The sequence below is a fragment of the Lepidochelys olivacea genome (genome assembly GCF_965140295.1).
Source record: "Lepidochelys olivacea isolate rLepOli2 genome assembly, chromosome: 21".
In the NCBI taxonomy this organism is placed as follows: Eukaryota; Metazoa; Chordata; order Testudines; family Cheloniidae; genus Lepidochelys; species Lepidochelys olivacea.
The window spans coordinates 6185771-6201072 of NC_140431.1; the positions used below are offsets into that span (position 1 = coordinate 6185771).

The 15302-nt window shown below is 44.3% G+C and overlaps 1 protein-coding gene across 1 annotated transcript; it reads right to left on the reverse strand.

Annotated features, from left to right (window-relative positions):
• Positions 1-1322: 1322 nt before the first annotated feature.
• RHEX (regulator of hemoglobinization and erythroid cell expansion) lies at positions 1323-9488 on the reverse strand (the record flags this gene model as incomplete). The annotated part of the gene is made up of 3 exons (XM_084611572.1): positions 1323-1516; positions 7454-7557; positions 9478-9488. 3 exons carry the CDS (start codon positions 9486-9488, stop codon positions 1323-1325), a joined length of 309 nt encoding a protein of 102 aa, XP_084467698.1.
• Between the last annotated feature and the right edge of the window lie 5814 nt (positions 9489-15302).

Sequence of the window (15302 nt, forward strand, 5' to 3'; positions counted from 1 at the left end):
AGGATATTAGAAAGACAAGGTGGGTGAGGAAATTCGAGATATTACTAGGAGGATAGTTGTTCGTTAAGTTCAGTGTCCAGGAAGTGCGTTATGATTTTGTTTTATACATAACCATTTGTTTCCAGCAGTCTGACGCACGGTCATTTGAATCTCTGCTCTTTGATCATCAACTTATTCTTGTTTTCACCACCACAATACCTTCGGGCTCTGGTGTTAACTGAGAATCACCAGTGTGACAAGCTGGTGTGTGCTGTTCCTTTTGGAACAGCAGCCTTCTCACTCTGTGAGCCTCCAGTGGGGAGGGGCTGGACTCTGCAGGGACGCTCCGAGGACGCAGGGGCCGGGGTGAGCCTATCACTACCTGTACAGAGACTGTGCGGCCTGTGGAGGCCTGGAAGGGAGCGCTTGTAATACTGCAAGCTGGTCGTTGCAGGGAGCTCCTCCACAGCAGGCACAGGAAAGAAGCCCTCACACCCCGGACCGGCGGTGCAGAGGTGCCTCACAACCCTGGGTACCCCTGACGAACATGACTGTCCTCAGCCAAAGAACGTCGCAGGCAAATCATCTTCAGAAGAGAGAGCCCCTGCCCTGACTGCCTGCAGAAGTGCCCAGGGACCTGTCACTCGAACGCTACGAAGAGTTTTAAAAAAATTAAAAGAGGAAAGGAGGGGAAAAAAAGAAAAGTCAGCGTTGGTCAAGGGAAAAGACAAAGGAGGCCCAGGAAATATATTTAAGCATTTAGAAGTTTGGGTTTTTTTAATTAATTGATATCAAGCAAATAAAAAACAAGTCAAATCAAAGGGCCAGCCCAGTTGGTGTAGCTCCATTGAAGTTGAATTAGGTTTTACACTACCTGAGGATTTGGCCCTGTATTATATTTATTGGGTATTCTTAATTACTCTCTCCTCTAATGGGAGAACAAGGGGAAGCCAATGAAATGGAAGGGCACAATTATCGCTGCGAAACGGAAATGCTCTTTTTACACTAGCTGTGAATAACCAGTGCCACATTGTATCAACACAGCCAAGAGCTTTGTGGGATCCAGAAGGGAAGAGACCTTTGTATGGATAACAAGAACATGCACAGTTACATTAGGCAGAATAAAATGTTGTAAGGAATATAAAGCTTCATGCTTCAGGACATGACAGTCACTAACTGATGAGGATTAGGAGGAACATACCTATATGAACAGGTTGTCAGTGACCCATGTGAAATGTGCAGAGAAGGATACAGGATACTGACTAAGAATGGATCATTGATTTGACCTGCTGTGGCAATTCTGATGTTCCTAAGGAAAACTTAGTTAATAGCATCCCAAGAAATCACAGTTTCACTTCAGTATATTCCACGGGTTTGGAAGATACAGGGCTCGAGCAGGTCCAGAAATCCACCTTCCTTTTTTTGGGATCCACATTGACATAGTCTTCTCCCATCTTCATGTTCTCATAGTCCTCTGCAGTGCTTGCGCTGCGACCGGTAACTTGGAAGACCAGGGACGTGTAATTGACCCCTTCTTCTGACCGAGGACACTAGCGTATGACAAATAGAAACCAGACCAGAATTCAGTCTAGTCTTCACAGGCATTATCTGTTCTGGTGCAACCATAGTGACACTTTAGGGGGTCATACGATCTCTAAGCTCACTGCACAGATCTCACCTGTCTCACATTTGCATACCACAGAGAACAACTGCCGTTCAAATCTTAGTGATTTCACTCACTGGTTTAGTAAGATACTGAAGTGAGTTTGCTTGGGATTTTGCTGCCATGTCAGCAGTTTGATTTTGGATCAGCAGCAACACGTGGCAATACCGCAGATGGCATGGAGATCACAAACGTTCTCCGTGTTGCTTTTCAGTGTTTTACACACACACACATGATGGATTCTGGAGTCCTGGATCTGAGTAGCCCTAAAATTCAGGTAGTATGTATACTCTTACTGGCTCCCTCCCCATCCCTGAACCTCAGTCCTCCCCTGCTTGTTTCTCATGTTTCCTCCCCTTGACCGGGAAGTACTCTGCAGGTCACTGATGGCCCAAGCACCATCATCTGAGAGCCAATGTTCTAAAGTGTAAACCTGGGGAGGATGTCATCAATCAGTAGGACCAGGAAAAATTGCATGTTTGTCATCTAATCTGGCCAGCTGTATCCTCTGCAATATTCTCACTCCCATTTTGTCTCTCTTCTCTTTAAGTCCTGATGCCCACACCTGTCCCTTGGCAGTCTGCTGAATGGTGCTGAAGCTGGGAGTTAGGCTGAAGTCCTGTGGGGCAGGGATTGTCTCTTACTATAGGCCAGATTTCCATGAGAGTTCAGCTCCTATTTGTGCACCAAATAAGTGGGGAGGTTTTCAGGGGAGCTCATCATACTGGGTGCCGCTGAGCTCTTGGGAAATCTAGTCAAGTGTCTGGACAGCAGCGTCTAATAAAACGGGGCCTAGACCTGGTTCAGGGTCTACATTATGTCTACATGAAAAGAATAAATAATATGAATAAATAAATAAGAATGAGACTGGTGCAATTCCATTACCTGCCTAGTGGAAGGGCTGCTGTCTGAGCTCTCAGAGCTGTCTGAGGAAGAGCCACTGTCACCTTAAAAAAAAAGTGTAAACATTTGCACCTATAATAACTATAAGCTAGAGAATGGGCAGGGAGAAGAGACGAATGAGAAAGTGGGTTAGCAGTCGACAGAGGATTTCGCTCTCTCTCTCATATGGTGTGGATCTATGCACATGACACTATTTCTCAAACAATAATGCACAATTCCATTTTCTTGTCTCTTGGGGGTTCCAGTCACGAGTCCAAAATGGGGCCCAATCCTGCTATCTTAATTTCTTGGCAAAGCTCCCATTAACATCCGGCGAGGGGGGAGGCACGACAGGGTTGGGCCCTTTAATTGTTTGGATGTGATTCTCATTTACATTAATGCCTCTTTACACCACCCTGGCACTGTAAAGGAGCCTTAAAATGAGCATATGGCCTCTTTATATAGCTTCATAGATTCTAAGGCCAGAAGGGACTGCCTGCATAACACAGGCCATTGAACTTTCTCAAAGTAATTCCTAAACATGTATTTTAGAAAAACATCCAATCCTGATTTAGCAATTGTCAGGGATGGAGAATCCACCACGACCCCTGGTAAATTGTCCCAAGAGTTAATCTCTCTGACCAGTAAACATTTACATCTCATTTCCAGTTTGAACTTGGCCAGCTTCGGCTTCCAGCTACTGGATCATGTTATGTCTTTCTCTGCTGGATGAAAGAGCCCATTATTAAAAATATTTGTTCTCCATGGAGATACTTATAGACTGTGATCAAACCACACCTTAAGCTTCTCTTTGTGATGCTAAATAGATTGTGCACTTGGAGTCTATCACTAGAAGGCATATTTTCCAAACCTTTAATCATTCTCATGGCTCTTCTCTGAACCCTTTTCAATTTATCAACATCCTTCTTGACTTGTGGGCACCAGAACGGGATACAGTATCCCTGCAGTGGTCACACCAAATACAGCCATAAAATAACCTCTCTATTCACTCTCAAGATTTCTCAGTTTATGCATCCCAGGATCACATTAGCTCTTTTGACTGCAGCATCTGAATGGGAGTTCATGTTCTGCTGACTATCTACCACAACCCCCAAATGATTTTCACAGTCACTGCTTCCCACGATAGAGTCCCCCATCCTTATGCTGCCAGATGTGGTATAAAGGGGCCTTCAGGCTTGACTATACATGGAGCTATTCCTGATTAACTCCATGTGTGGGTGTCTTGTTCCTGTTTAAATTAACCATATGGTTTAAAGAAAAGGAGGACTTGTGGCACCTTAGAGACTAACAAATTTATTTGAGCATAGCCATCCGATGAAATGAGCTGTAGCTCACGAAAGCTTATGCTCAAATAAATTTGTTAGTCTCTAAGGTGCCACAAGTCCTCCTTTTCTTTTTGCAAATACAGACTAACACAGCTGCTACTCTGAAACCTGTCATATGGTTTAAGGACGTCCCTGAATAACTCCATGCATAGACAAACCCTAAACAGAAATGAGAACCAGGCCCTTAATATATTCCAACTCTGCAGCATTATGGTTGATTTTAAATTGGAAATTTGAAATTTTGCTTTTCATGCTGATTTTTTTAATGCCCCCCTCCCAATATGTGCAGTGAAACTCCACTCCCCCCTGCTGCCTGACAAGAGGCATTACTGTACATCAGCAATATTGATCAGGGAATTCAAAGGTTCATTGCGTTATTGGCTCCCGATGATCACATTCTCTAGTATGAAAATGTAAAATATGAAGAGTGCTGGCGTCAGAGACCCTTATCCGCCTGCCTGGAGGACTGAATGGAGAAGAACTCATCTGGCAAATGGAATGGGGAGGGAGGAGGTGATGTGAATTGCTAATGCATATAGCTCACTTGTACAGGTCCTTCATTCCCCGTCCTAAAGCTAGGTTGTGTTTGCTGCTGCCCAGTTCTACTGCTAACATACAAAGAAAGGCTCATCCCTTGCAATGAATCAGGCTGATAGCGAAGTATTTTCTTCGCGAGTTAAAGAAGAAGTTATTGTATAACGAATAAACTGTTGTGTAACGAATAAATTATTGTAACGAATAAACTGCTCTCCCCCCTTTCTCAAACACTGAAATACGAATGCAGGACCCACACCTTATGTCACTCATCATTTGCAAAACGAGTGCAAAACGTGTGTAACACACTACCATAGCATGTTAGACTCCCTTAGCATGGGTGTAAGTGTCAACTTAAGGTGAAACGTAGTGGTGAATCTGGCCCTATGTTTCCAAATACCTGTCTGCAGGAACAAGTACCCGAGGTCAGATATTCATCCAGTTTCAACTGGCATTGGGCCACTGAAGTCAATGAAGCTATGCCAATTTGCAACAGCTGAGGAGCTGATGCAAGCACAGATTTGAAGATTGCAGGCTGCACCCACTGAGCTGAGACTTGATTGTTTGGCCCCAAAGATGCAATCTTACCCTGGATGCGCGGCCTTTTCAAAACCTCCTGTGCTGCCTGGGAAGCGTTGGGTTGTTCTGGTTTTGTAGAAGGGCTGCTGCTCGCCTGATTGCTACAGGAATGATTGTCTGAAATGGAAAGTCAGATTTGCTCGTTACTCCTGCTACTGTAGGGAAAACATGACAAGGGCTGTCACTTCAGGGCATGAGCTGATCACTAGGCAGGGACAATAAAAAAATCCCTCCTGCTATAGTATAATGGTGCACAAGGGGCTTGGTCATTTGTGGTTTGTTGTCATTTCTGTGCCTCCCACGGGAGCACACAGTACAGGGCATTATAGGAGATGGTGCACTGAACGACAAGCAAAATTGGTACCTCCTAGAAGTGCCCAGTGCTTACAAATATGAAAAAATGAGAGTATTGGCTCGAGAAAGTTCCACACACACACACACACACACATGCATGTACACCAGCTATTCCAGTCCTGCTCTCCCCACATCCAGATCTGTTAGTGCCCCTCAAGCCACATCCCAGCAGCCGCGATTATTCCACTCCTGGGACTTTCACACACGGATCCACCACTGCACTAGAACCCAGTCCTAGAACATCTCATGTCAATCCTGTGAGGGCCTCTCCTGAGCAGAATATAACATAAGAGTCAGAGTGGGCTATTTTATTTTTGAGGTGAACAAACGAGTGAGAAATTACTGAAACTATCAAACTGTGATCTAAAGCAGATTTGGGCTCAGATGTCTTGTGGTGAAAGGTTCACTGTGCTTCTGAACCTCCATCTATACAAATACGAGATTGAATTAAGCAACAGGGCTGATTGGAACATGTACTATATACAGTGCTTGGACAAATATGTTTCTCACTGGAAAATGTGGTTTAATCAAAATCAAATGTTGATTTTGATGAAAATTTCCCACATTCCAACAGGGAGAATTGAAACAAAAAATGTTTCAAATCAACTTTTTGAAATGCAGTGGAATTTTTTGTTTTAAAAGTCTATTCAAAAGAAAAAAAATTGTTTTGAAACAAAAACAATAAAACATCAGTCTATTGACTTGTTTCATTTTGATCGAAAGTGTCAGAATTTTCCATTTCAACATTTCTGATTCAAAACTTTTTGGAGTTTTTCATTTCACAATTTTTGTAAAAATATTTTTGACTTCTCATTCTGACCGGGAGCAGAAAATAATTTTGAAGCGTTGACATTTCCTGTGATAGGACAATTTTTCAAACAGCTGTAATATAGACTAGTATAGACTATTTCATGTGTAACATGTCCTGTCAGACATCTGACAATACGGGCCAAATTCTGCTTGTCTCACTCATGCAAGTTGCCCCGTTGCCCTCAGTGGGTCTACTCATGTGAGTAAGGCTGGCAGGATTTCAGCTTACTTGGTATGTATGTGATGACGGCACAGGGTACCTCGACATAGCAGCTGGGAGGAAGAATTCTCAGCTCGGGTAGCCATACACTCAGTACCTCTGCTTGTGCTAGTACCTAAGGGCTTGTCTACACCAAGCAGCTTTTAGCGACAAGGCCTTGTTGCTAAAAGTCAGCTTGCGTAAACGCTCTTTTTCAGCACTTCGTCGGCACTTTTGCCGACAAAATACTTCCAGCCCCGCGAGCGGCATTAGCTTTGTCGGCAGGAGCAAAGCCGCGTGCACACTGCCCCGTGCGTCGGCAAAACTTGTGTCTTTCACGGGGCGGGGGGGGAGGTGCTTTTTTTAAGTACCCGTGAAAGACAGAAGTTTTGTCGACAACTTCGCCGTGTAGACAGGCCTAAAACTAGCAGAGCGGCCTCAGCAGCGCTGGTGGCGACTCAAGATAGCCGCCAGGCAGTCGGGCGGGACGGTACTTGCCGTCCAGGCTGACTCAGTGCTGCCACAGCTGCTGTTTTAGGCACTAGCTCAAGCAGAGCTCAAGCAAGACGTCTACCAAGTTGGAAATCACACCTCCCCCACTGCCATGTAGACATACCCACAGTGTCCTGTTGTCATGTGGTGGTGCTGTAGCAAAACCACCCAAATGCTGATTCTTTAACCCCTGCCACTCCTTGCTTTTTACCCCCAAAATACATGACTTGTGTGGCCTCCGCTCATCCTGCATTCCGCACACACCGGGCCAGAACCTCAGCTAGTGTAAATCAAAGCAACTCCTTTGGCTTCAATGCATGACTTCAATGGCACTACGATTTACACCTGCTAAGGGACTGATCCATCTGTTTTTCAAATCACATTGGAACTTGTTTAAAAAGGACCCCCATTCATTCTCCTCCCCCATCTCTTGGAGTGCTTGGCATTTCATGAACCAGGACTAGCCGTCACAATTCAGCAGTTTGTGACCCTTAGCAAACCAAAGAGTTACTCTTTGTTGGCTCTTGGGCCAAATTTGTCCTGTTCACTTAAATGGATTCACACCAGGGATGAAAGGGGCACATTATAAATGAAACCAATAAGAGATGAAATTACCTATTTTTCTGCTGAGCTTGATGTAAAGCACTACTAGGAGAAGAACATAGACAATAGAGGTCACACCTGAGCTGAGAATGTTTATCCACCAATAATCACATAGGCTAAGGGAGAGAAAACAATCAGGTTATGTTAGATCTTTCAAGTGCTGGTGGGCTGACATGGTTTCAGATAGGACGTTGTTTTTAAGGTGATTTCCCAAAGACTTTGGCAAAGATTTTCAACAGTGACCAGTGGTTTGAGGTTGCCAAGCTTTTGGGTGTCCAATTCGAGACAAACTAAATCTGATTTTGGGTGCTCTGCCCTTTCTGAAAAAAACCAGGCCCCTTTAAGAAATCTCAAGTTGAAAGGCACACAAATAAGACAGTGATGAGCATGGCATAAGAATCTATATAGAATAGGATAGAAATTGGGCTCCTAAAAATGGAGACATCCTAAAACCACTAGTCACTTTTGAAAATATTGGCCTAACTGACTATCAGACCTGGGTGTCCAGCAAGAATACATAGTTGCCCCAGGGATAGCCAAATGGAGATTTTAAAAATAAGCAGAGAGGAGTCCAAACCCCTTGGAACTGAACAACCCTTGAATTTTGATGTCTTCAAAATCTGGAGCCCATTTCTAATTCTACAGATCGGGCTACAGGGGAGAAGATCAACCACCCAACTCCATGGGGAATCGATCATCAACTCCCTTTCATAGCAGGTTTCTCCCTCTAATAAGCAGCACTAATGGCCACTGCTCCATACTGCGGTTGGGAGCACCGCAGAGCTTACCTAGGACAAGACATCCTCCCAGCAGAGAGTCTTCACAGGCACGACAACTGCTGAATGAGTTGCTGAGGGTTTCTAAGGAGAGAGAAGGAGACAGGGCAGGGATATCCAGGGACCTGATAGCAAAGAGGCACCAGTGTCTCTGGGGCCAGAGGAACGCACAGAGGAACATGGCTGGGTCCCTCAGGTGCCGATAAAACAATAATAATACTGTGCACGTCTGTATTGCAGAACGGGGGGGAAACTCAGGAACAGGAAGGCTGAGCAATTTGCCCAGAGCGACACAAGGGCTCAGTAACTGAGCCAGGAATGGAACCCAGAATGCCTGACTCCCAGTCCTATGCTCTGACCACTAGACAAAGCTCCCTCCTGTGCATCTTGGGCTGTCTGTTGCACTCCTCTTGGCTTTCATTCCCCTGGAGCTGCCCTGAGCCACAGAGGTTAAAACCATGTAATACCTCATGGGACGCCCTACCTCCTGCCCCCATAAATCAGCTACCAATAAGGGGGGGAGGGATAGCTCAGTGGTTTGAGCATTGGCCTGCTAAACCCAGCGTTGTGAGTTCAATCCCTGAGGGGGCCATTTAGGGATCTGGGGCAAAAATTGGGGATTGGTCCTGCTTTGAGCAGGGGGTTGGACTAGATGACCTCTTGAGGTCCCTTCCAACCTTGATATTCTATGATATTCTAAGGGGATCAATTCATGCTAACAATGCACCGGGCTGTACTGGGCAAATAGCAGTTCCCATACGTCTTTCTGACCATCCACTGAACCTCATGTGGACTTGAGTGGGTGATGCTTCACAGTCAGCTGCAATAAGGGGACAGAACTGATGGAGAAAAAATGCAACCGTCTCAGCAGAGTGATGCAACAAAGAAAAGAAATTGATGCTGCACTAACACAAACAGAGTGGCAAGGGGATAAAAAAAAATAGCAGTGGAATGGACAGAGGGCTGGAAATGAGGGAAAAAGTCGGGTTAGGAGGAGACTTTATTGTCGTTAGGCCAGACCCCAGCCAGCTCCATTGACTTTAATGCCAATTTCCACCAACCAAGGATCTGGCCCATTAGGTTTCTACAGGGGAATCAGCCTGGTGGGACTTTTCCAAAGCTGCAAAAATTAGTTGTAGGAAAATAAACAACTAAAGGGCCTTCCTCTTCTTTCTAATTCATGGTCTATCTTTTATGAAGCGTTGTTCCTAGGCCTATCTAACGCATTCTCCATTATGTGACAAACTCATTGAAACTCACCAGGTTGCCATGGGATATCCAAGGGGAGAATACAACTCCCTTTGGCTTGTAGGGGAGGTTTTCCATTGACTTCAGTGGGAGTTGGAGCAAGACCTGGGAGGGGAATCTAGTTGTAGGCATGATAAGAATCCAGATATGCATCGTGCCTGTTTTGCATTGTAATGGCCCCTCCTGTTGTTTGTACATGTAGTTATTTCCCATATGCTTTGCCTTACCCCAATTTATTTTTTAGGTATCACCATAATAAAAATGTTTTAGAGGGAAAAACAAAGTGTTACTTTATCAGACAGGCCTGCAGTGACAGGTGCTTAATAAAAACTCATCATAGTCACAGATAATACAGAACTGTAAATACTAATGTAATTCCCCTGTCCCCCAGTGTCTACCTCCATTAGACAGCCACTATCTCACATTCTCCCCAGGACAGCTGACACAAGAGCAGGTTTCTATAAGGGATTCTCTACATAGTATATAAAGAGAGGTTCCTGAAAAGGACTTGACACCAATGAGAAACCTACTTCTTATCCAATTTTAACGTTTGGCTAGATGACACATTGTCAATGCAAAGCTCGGCTGACTGCAAACTGTGGCCCTGTCGCATGACAGACTCTTCTCACTTCAGCGGTACTTCTGATGGCAAAGAACATCAGTGTCATTCTGAAGAGTACGTTTCTCTATGGGTCCTGAAAGGTGCAGAGCAGTGACAATTTCTACTGTAGTTAGTGGGAATAAAATTGCGCTATCGGGATTCAGCATCTATCAGTGCTTGGTCCAAATGGTGCAAGTCGGGCTCAAAGTTATTCAGTAACGAAAAATAATACCTAACTCTTATATACTGCTTTGCATCCAAAGATCTCAAGGTAAGGCTACTGTAGCCTCAAACATTCAGACTGTTACTTGCAAACCCAGAGCTCCATTCAGCATCCTCTACTCACATGCGTAGTCTGTACTCACATAAGCAGCCCCACTGACTTTGGTGGGTCAGTTATGTGACTAAGGCCCATAATTAGCCATTGCTAATGAGAGAGAGCAAATATTCAGTTGCTAATTTTCAGCTGCATGATGTGATAACAAACCAAGTGAGCTTCTCTCCGGATGAGGCATGAGAGAATTTGCAGAGTATTATGCAAATTTTGTTTTTTTAAAAAAATGGCGTATTTGGCTTTCTTTGCCGGGGGTTGGGACTTCCATAGAATGCTCCTGCATTGATCCAATGCTGTGCGCCACTGAGGCATTCTTTGGGTATGTCTGTACCATCTCCAACAGCGAGCCTCCCAGCTTGGGTGAACAGCTCCGAGCTAGGGGGGGTTTCATGCCAGCGTTCTAAAAATAGCTATGTAGACAGTACTTTGAAGATGCCGCTCAGGTTGGAGCTTGGGCTCTGACGCCCAACCCACCCCACCCCAGGCTTTAGAGCTTGAGCCACAACTTCAAAGCACTGTTTATACAGTTATTTTTAGCATGCTAGCCTGAGCCCCACTAACCTAAATCTGTCCACCCAGGCTGGGAGGCCCCAGATCAGGAAAACACTTTGCCTCCAATCAGTGCTCCCTGAAGAGGGATGCTTCTCCGAACTGGGGCCTTTGGGCCACGATATAACTGACTGTTTTCCATGAGTTTTACCAAAAGACGACAACACCCTCCAGAGTTCTGTGATCCTGGGCATGAGCTCCCAGAGGGTGTGGGAAATCATTAGGGTGTCTCAGCCACCTCTGATAACCATTCCCAACACTGAAAAACAGGAACATTTTGTGGGGTCTTTCCAGTGTATATGCTACAAAGGCCTGTTCTACAAGGTTTGCTTGGGTGGAGTTTTATGGACTTTAACCTACAACTGGGAACCGTAATTATTACACTCTGCCTAAACCTCACTGGCCATGCTTTCAGAGTTAAAATAGTCATTACTATGTGGGGTAGAGACATGACTCTGTGGGGGGGAGGGGTGCACGTGTGCATGTGTGTCCAATGCCCTTCTCAATGGGGCCCTCATCCTTGACTGGAACTTCTGAGCACTACTGCAATCCACTAACTCACCACAATTATAAATAAATAATAATAAACCTAAAATTTGTTTTTCATAATTTTATCCTTTTTTTTAAATGCCCAAAAAAGCATTTGATAAATACAATTTAAAAAAAGATTAAGTAACAAATAAAAGCTACAGACCATAAATGTTTAAAGTTAGGCTCCTGAACCAATCTTCAGGCATCTAAATAAAGGAGGTTGGATTTTCAATGTGCTGAGTTCCATCAGCTCCCAATGGGATTCCTGGGTACTCGGTACCTCTGGGGAAAAAAAATCACACCTCTTTTATTTAAAGCCGAAACGTGGACTTAACAGCCTAACGTTATGTACTAAGACGCAGACCCTCAAAGGTATTTAGGCACTGAACTCTCATTGATTTCAGTGCGGGCTGGGCACCTAAATACCAAAATACTTTGAGGATCTGGCACTCGAGGTCCTGATTCAACAAAGCCCTTAGGCACTTTTGAAAATCCCAGCCGAAGCTAATTAGGTGCCCAAATCCCATTACAAATTAATGGGAATTGGGCACCCAATTCCCTTATACTCCTTTGAACATCCCAGACTTAAACATGTGCTTAACATGAAGTTAGTGCTTACATCCCATTCAAGTTAGTGGGACTTAAGCACACAGATGAAGTTAAACATCTGCTCTGCTGCACTGGGGCCCTCAGCTTGAAACTTTTGGCCATAACATCTGAGAGAATTCAACTTTATAACTAAGGTTGACAAGCCAGATTTAATTTGCATTGTGTGTTTTCAATTTTGTAAGGGCATGTTCAGTTTTAGATAAATGCTTTAAAATGATCGAATAACTAAAATGAAATAAATGCTTTTGTATAATTACTAACAACAAATGTCTCCTATACAGAGATAGGTTTTAGAGACTATGAGGACAGGAGACTTAGAAACGAGAGGCTCCGTCTGCACTGCGGATCAGAAAATGATTTTCTATTTTGATCCCAGAACAGAATTTCCAAGAGTTGCTCAACCAAACATTTCTCAAGAATCCCATTCAACGTCCCTCTGAATCCATCTTGGATATAATTCTACTTACCCAAAGAGTTAGGCAACTACCAGACTAGAAGTCCATTTCTTGCTTTTTTTCACCTCCCCTATTGAACTGATGCATCCCCTGAAGTATCCTTCTTAGATGGCTGTCATTCTTAAATGGTTCATTTCCTATTGCGGTACAGGAGATGATGCTGAAGCAGATAGCAATCTGAAAAGTGAGTCGGTGTAAAGGAAATTACAAAGAAAGACACAAATCCAAAATTCACTAGCAGGCGTCTTCTTTGCTTACATGGTTATAGTTAGATAGAAGAGATTATTTTAAAAATGTATTTAAATATATATTTTAAAGATAAAACCTAATGAGATATTGACTGCAGCTGCGCTTGCTTTGCTCATTATGTTCTTTCTGTTGTTGTCCCTCCCCCCCCGCCCGCCCTCCGCCCTCTTCCCAGCATATTAACACTGCAAATTTTGTGAAGCCTTTATTCCTGTTAGGAGCTCTGGCTCAAGGAAGATGCCCAATTGAAATCAAGGATTTGCGAGGAACTTGTACTACTAATGTCTACTGAATGTAGCAATCAAGGGATATGTGCCTGATCCAAAGCCCACTGGAATCACAGGAAAGACTAGATTGATGTCAATAAGCTTCGGATCAGGCATTATGGCCTCAATTCAGCAGAGTGCTTAAGCATATGCTTAGAGTGAAGCATGCATTTCAGTGCTTTGCTGAACTGGAACTTATATGTACAGCTAGAGCCAAATCTTGCCAGCTGCTCTAGAGGCTTGAAGCCAACGGAGTGGTGCAAGCAAACCTGCTTGTGTTTTACATTAGAGATTCAGGCCTTGATTATGTTCATTTTCCTTCAGCACTCCTGAGCTAGGAGGATGTCCAAGCCTCGTCTAGATTAGGATTTGAAGGGGGTGATGTTAACCCATTCTAACACAGTTTAGAGGTCCGGCATAGACAAGACAGTGTAGGCTTCACAGTGTGCTAACCTGGCTGAGTTGAAGCACAGGCTCTCTTTCTCCAGTGTATTGCACATTAAAGGCAACGTGCCTTATCCACACTAGACTTTTAAAGCACATCATTTAGAACTTGTGAATCAACCTGTTCCAACAACACCCCTTTTATTCTGGTCTAGACAAGGCCACACACACCAAGCAAGTGACCTTAATTAACTGAGTGGAGGAGGAATCATTATTCAGACTGTTTAAAGCTTCTTGGATTGTTGTTAATATCTAATTAATTCAAAGGCTTGAATAAACCATAGGAAGAAAAGCTCTTTTGTTAAAGGTTCACCATTCCTGCACCTTCCAATCAGAGCTGAGAGGGCCATGCACCATGTACCTCCCATCTGAGCTTTGTCTAGACTGGGATTTCAAGGGATGCTGTTAAGAACATAGTAGCTAACTAAGAGGTGCTAACCAATGCAGTCTAAAAGCCTAGTCTAGAAAAGGCAGTGTAGACTTTAATGGCGATAAAGAGTTTCACCTCCCTTTGTAAACCGCTTTGAGATCTACTGATGAAGAGGGCTACATAGGAGCTATGTATTATTAATTATAATTAACATGCGTTAAGATGGTGGAGCCCCTGGGGCTGTGAAAGGCGGAAGCGGTACACATACCTAGTGCTGGCCCTGTGTCTAGGGATTCTCATTCCCGGGGTCCTCCAAGCAGTGCGGCTCAGAGGATTCAGGGGGCCTCGGGCAGAGCAATTTCGGTGGCCCCTTCCATAAAAAAAGTTGCAATACTATAGTATAGTATATTGCACCGGGGTCTGAGGCAAATTGCCCCATTTCCCTCCTCCCCTCCCCCCCGGGCGGCTCTGCCTCCAAGGAAAGTGCTAATAGAAATCAGGAAACACAAGACTGGACCTTCTTGGCATTTCTAGAGTAAAAGATACATTATTAAAATTAAAAAATTCTCAGGACTTTTCCTAACCCATTACGAAGAAGGAACAAAAAGGCACAAACTCAGTTATGTTCCTTCCCCTATGCAGATTCCCTTTAAACACTGGACCTAGCTGTGTGAGGGGGCTCTGAGTTACATGGGGATGAAACATGCCCTTCAGTATGTATTTTATGTATTTATTTGCTCTAATTTAGAGTTGAGACCATCCCTTCTACTGGCTCAGTTTGTCTGGCTTCCCCCAATCTGGTTTCCCCGCATTTGCCTGGTCCTGCTGGCTTTGTCACAATTGTCAAATGACCCAGTGTCTGTTCAGCCGGAGGCTGCCCACTCATGTGGGCTGAGTCACCTTCATTTCAATACTGCACAGGTCCCCATCCTTCTGGGACAGGTGGTTCGGAGGGGGTGGCAGACAAGATGGGAGATGTCAGGGAAGAGAAAAGGGGCGGAGAGCACAGGGTGCGTGAGAGGAATTTCAGAAGCAGCGTAAAAGAACAGGTTTGCCTCTGTAGAATGGAAGGCAGGAGAGGGGGAAGGGTCAGTGCTTAATTGAAAGGCTGCATAGGATTAAATAAACCTCACTGTGCATTTATCTATAGTATTTATAGATGCTGAATTCAAACCAAAATTAGGGGCTGGCAGAACATTAGCAATGGAAAGTCCCATACTCCATTGCCAGGTCAGAGGCTATAATGAAGAGCATTAATTATTACTACTCATATTCCAGTATCCCCTAAACGCCCCAGCTAAGATCAGGGCCCCATTGTGTTAGGTGCCGTACATACACATACTAAGGAACAGTCCCTGCTCTGAAAAACTTAACAGTATAAAGAGACAAGACAGACAAAGAGGCGGAGAAAGGAAGGATTATTTTGCAGATG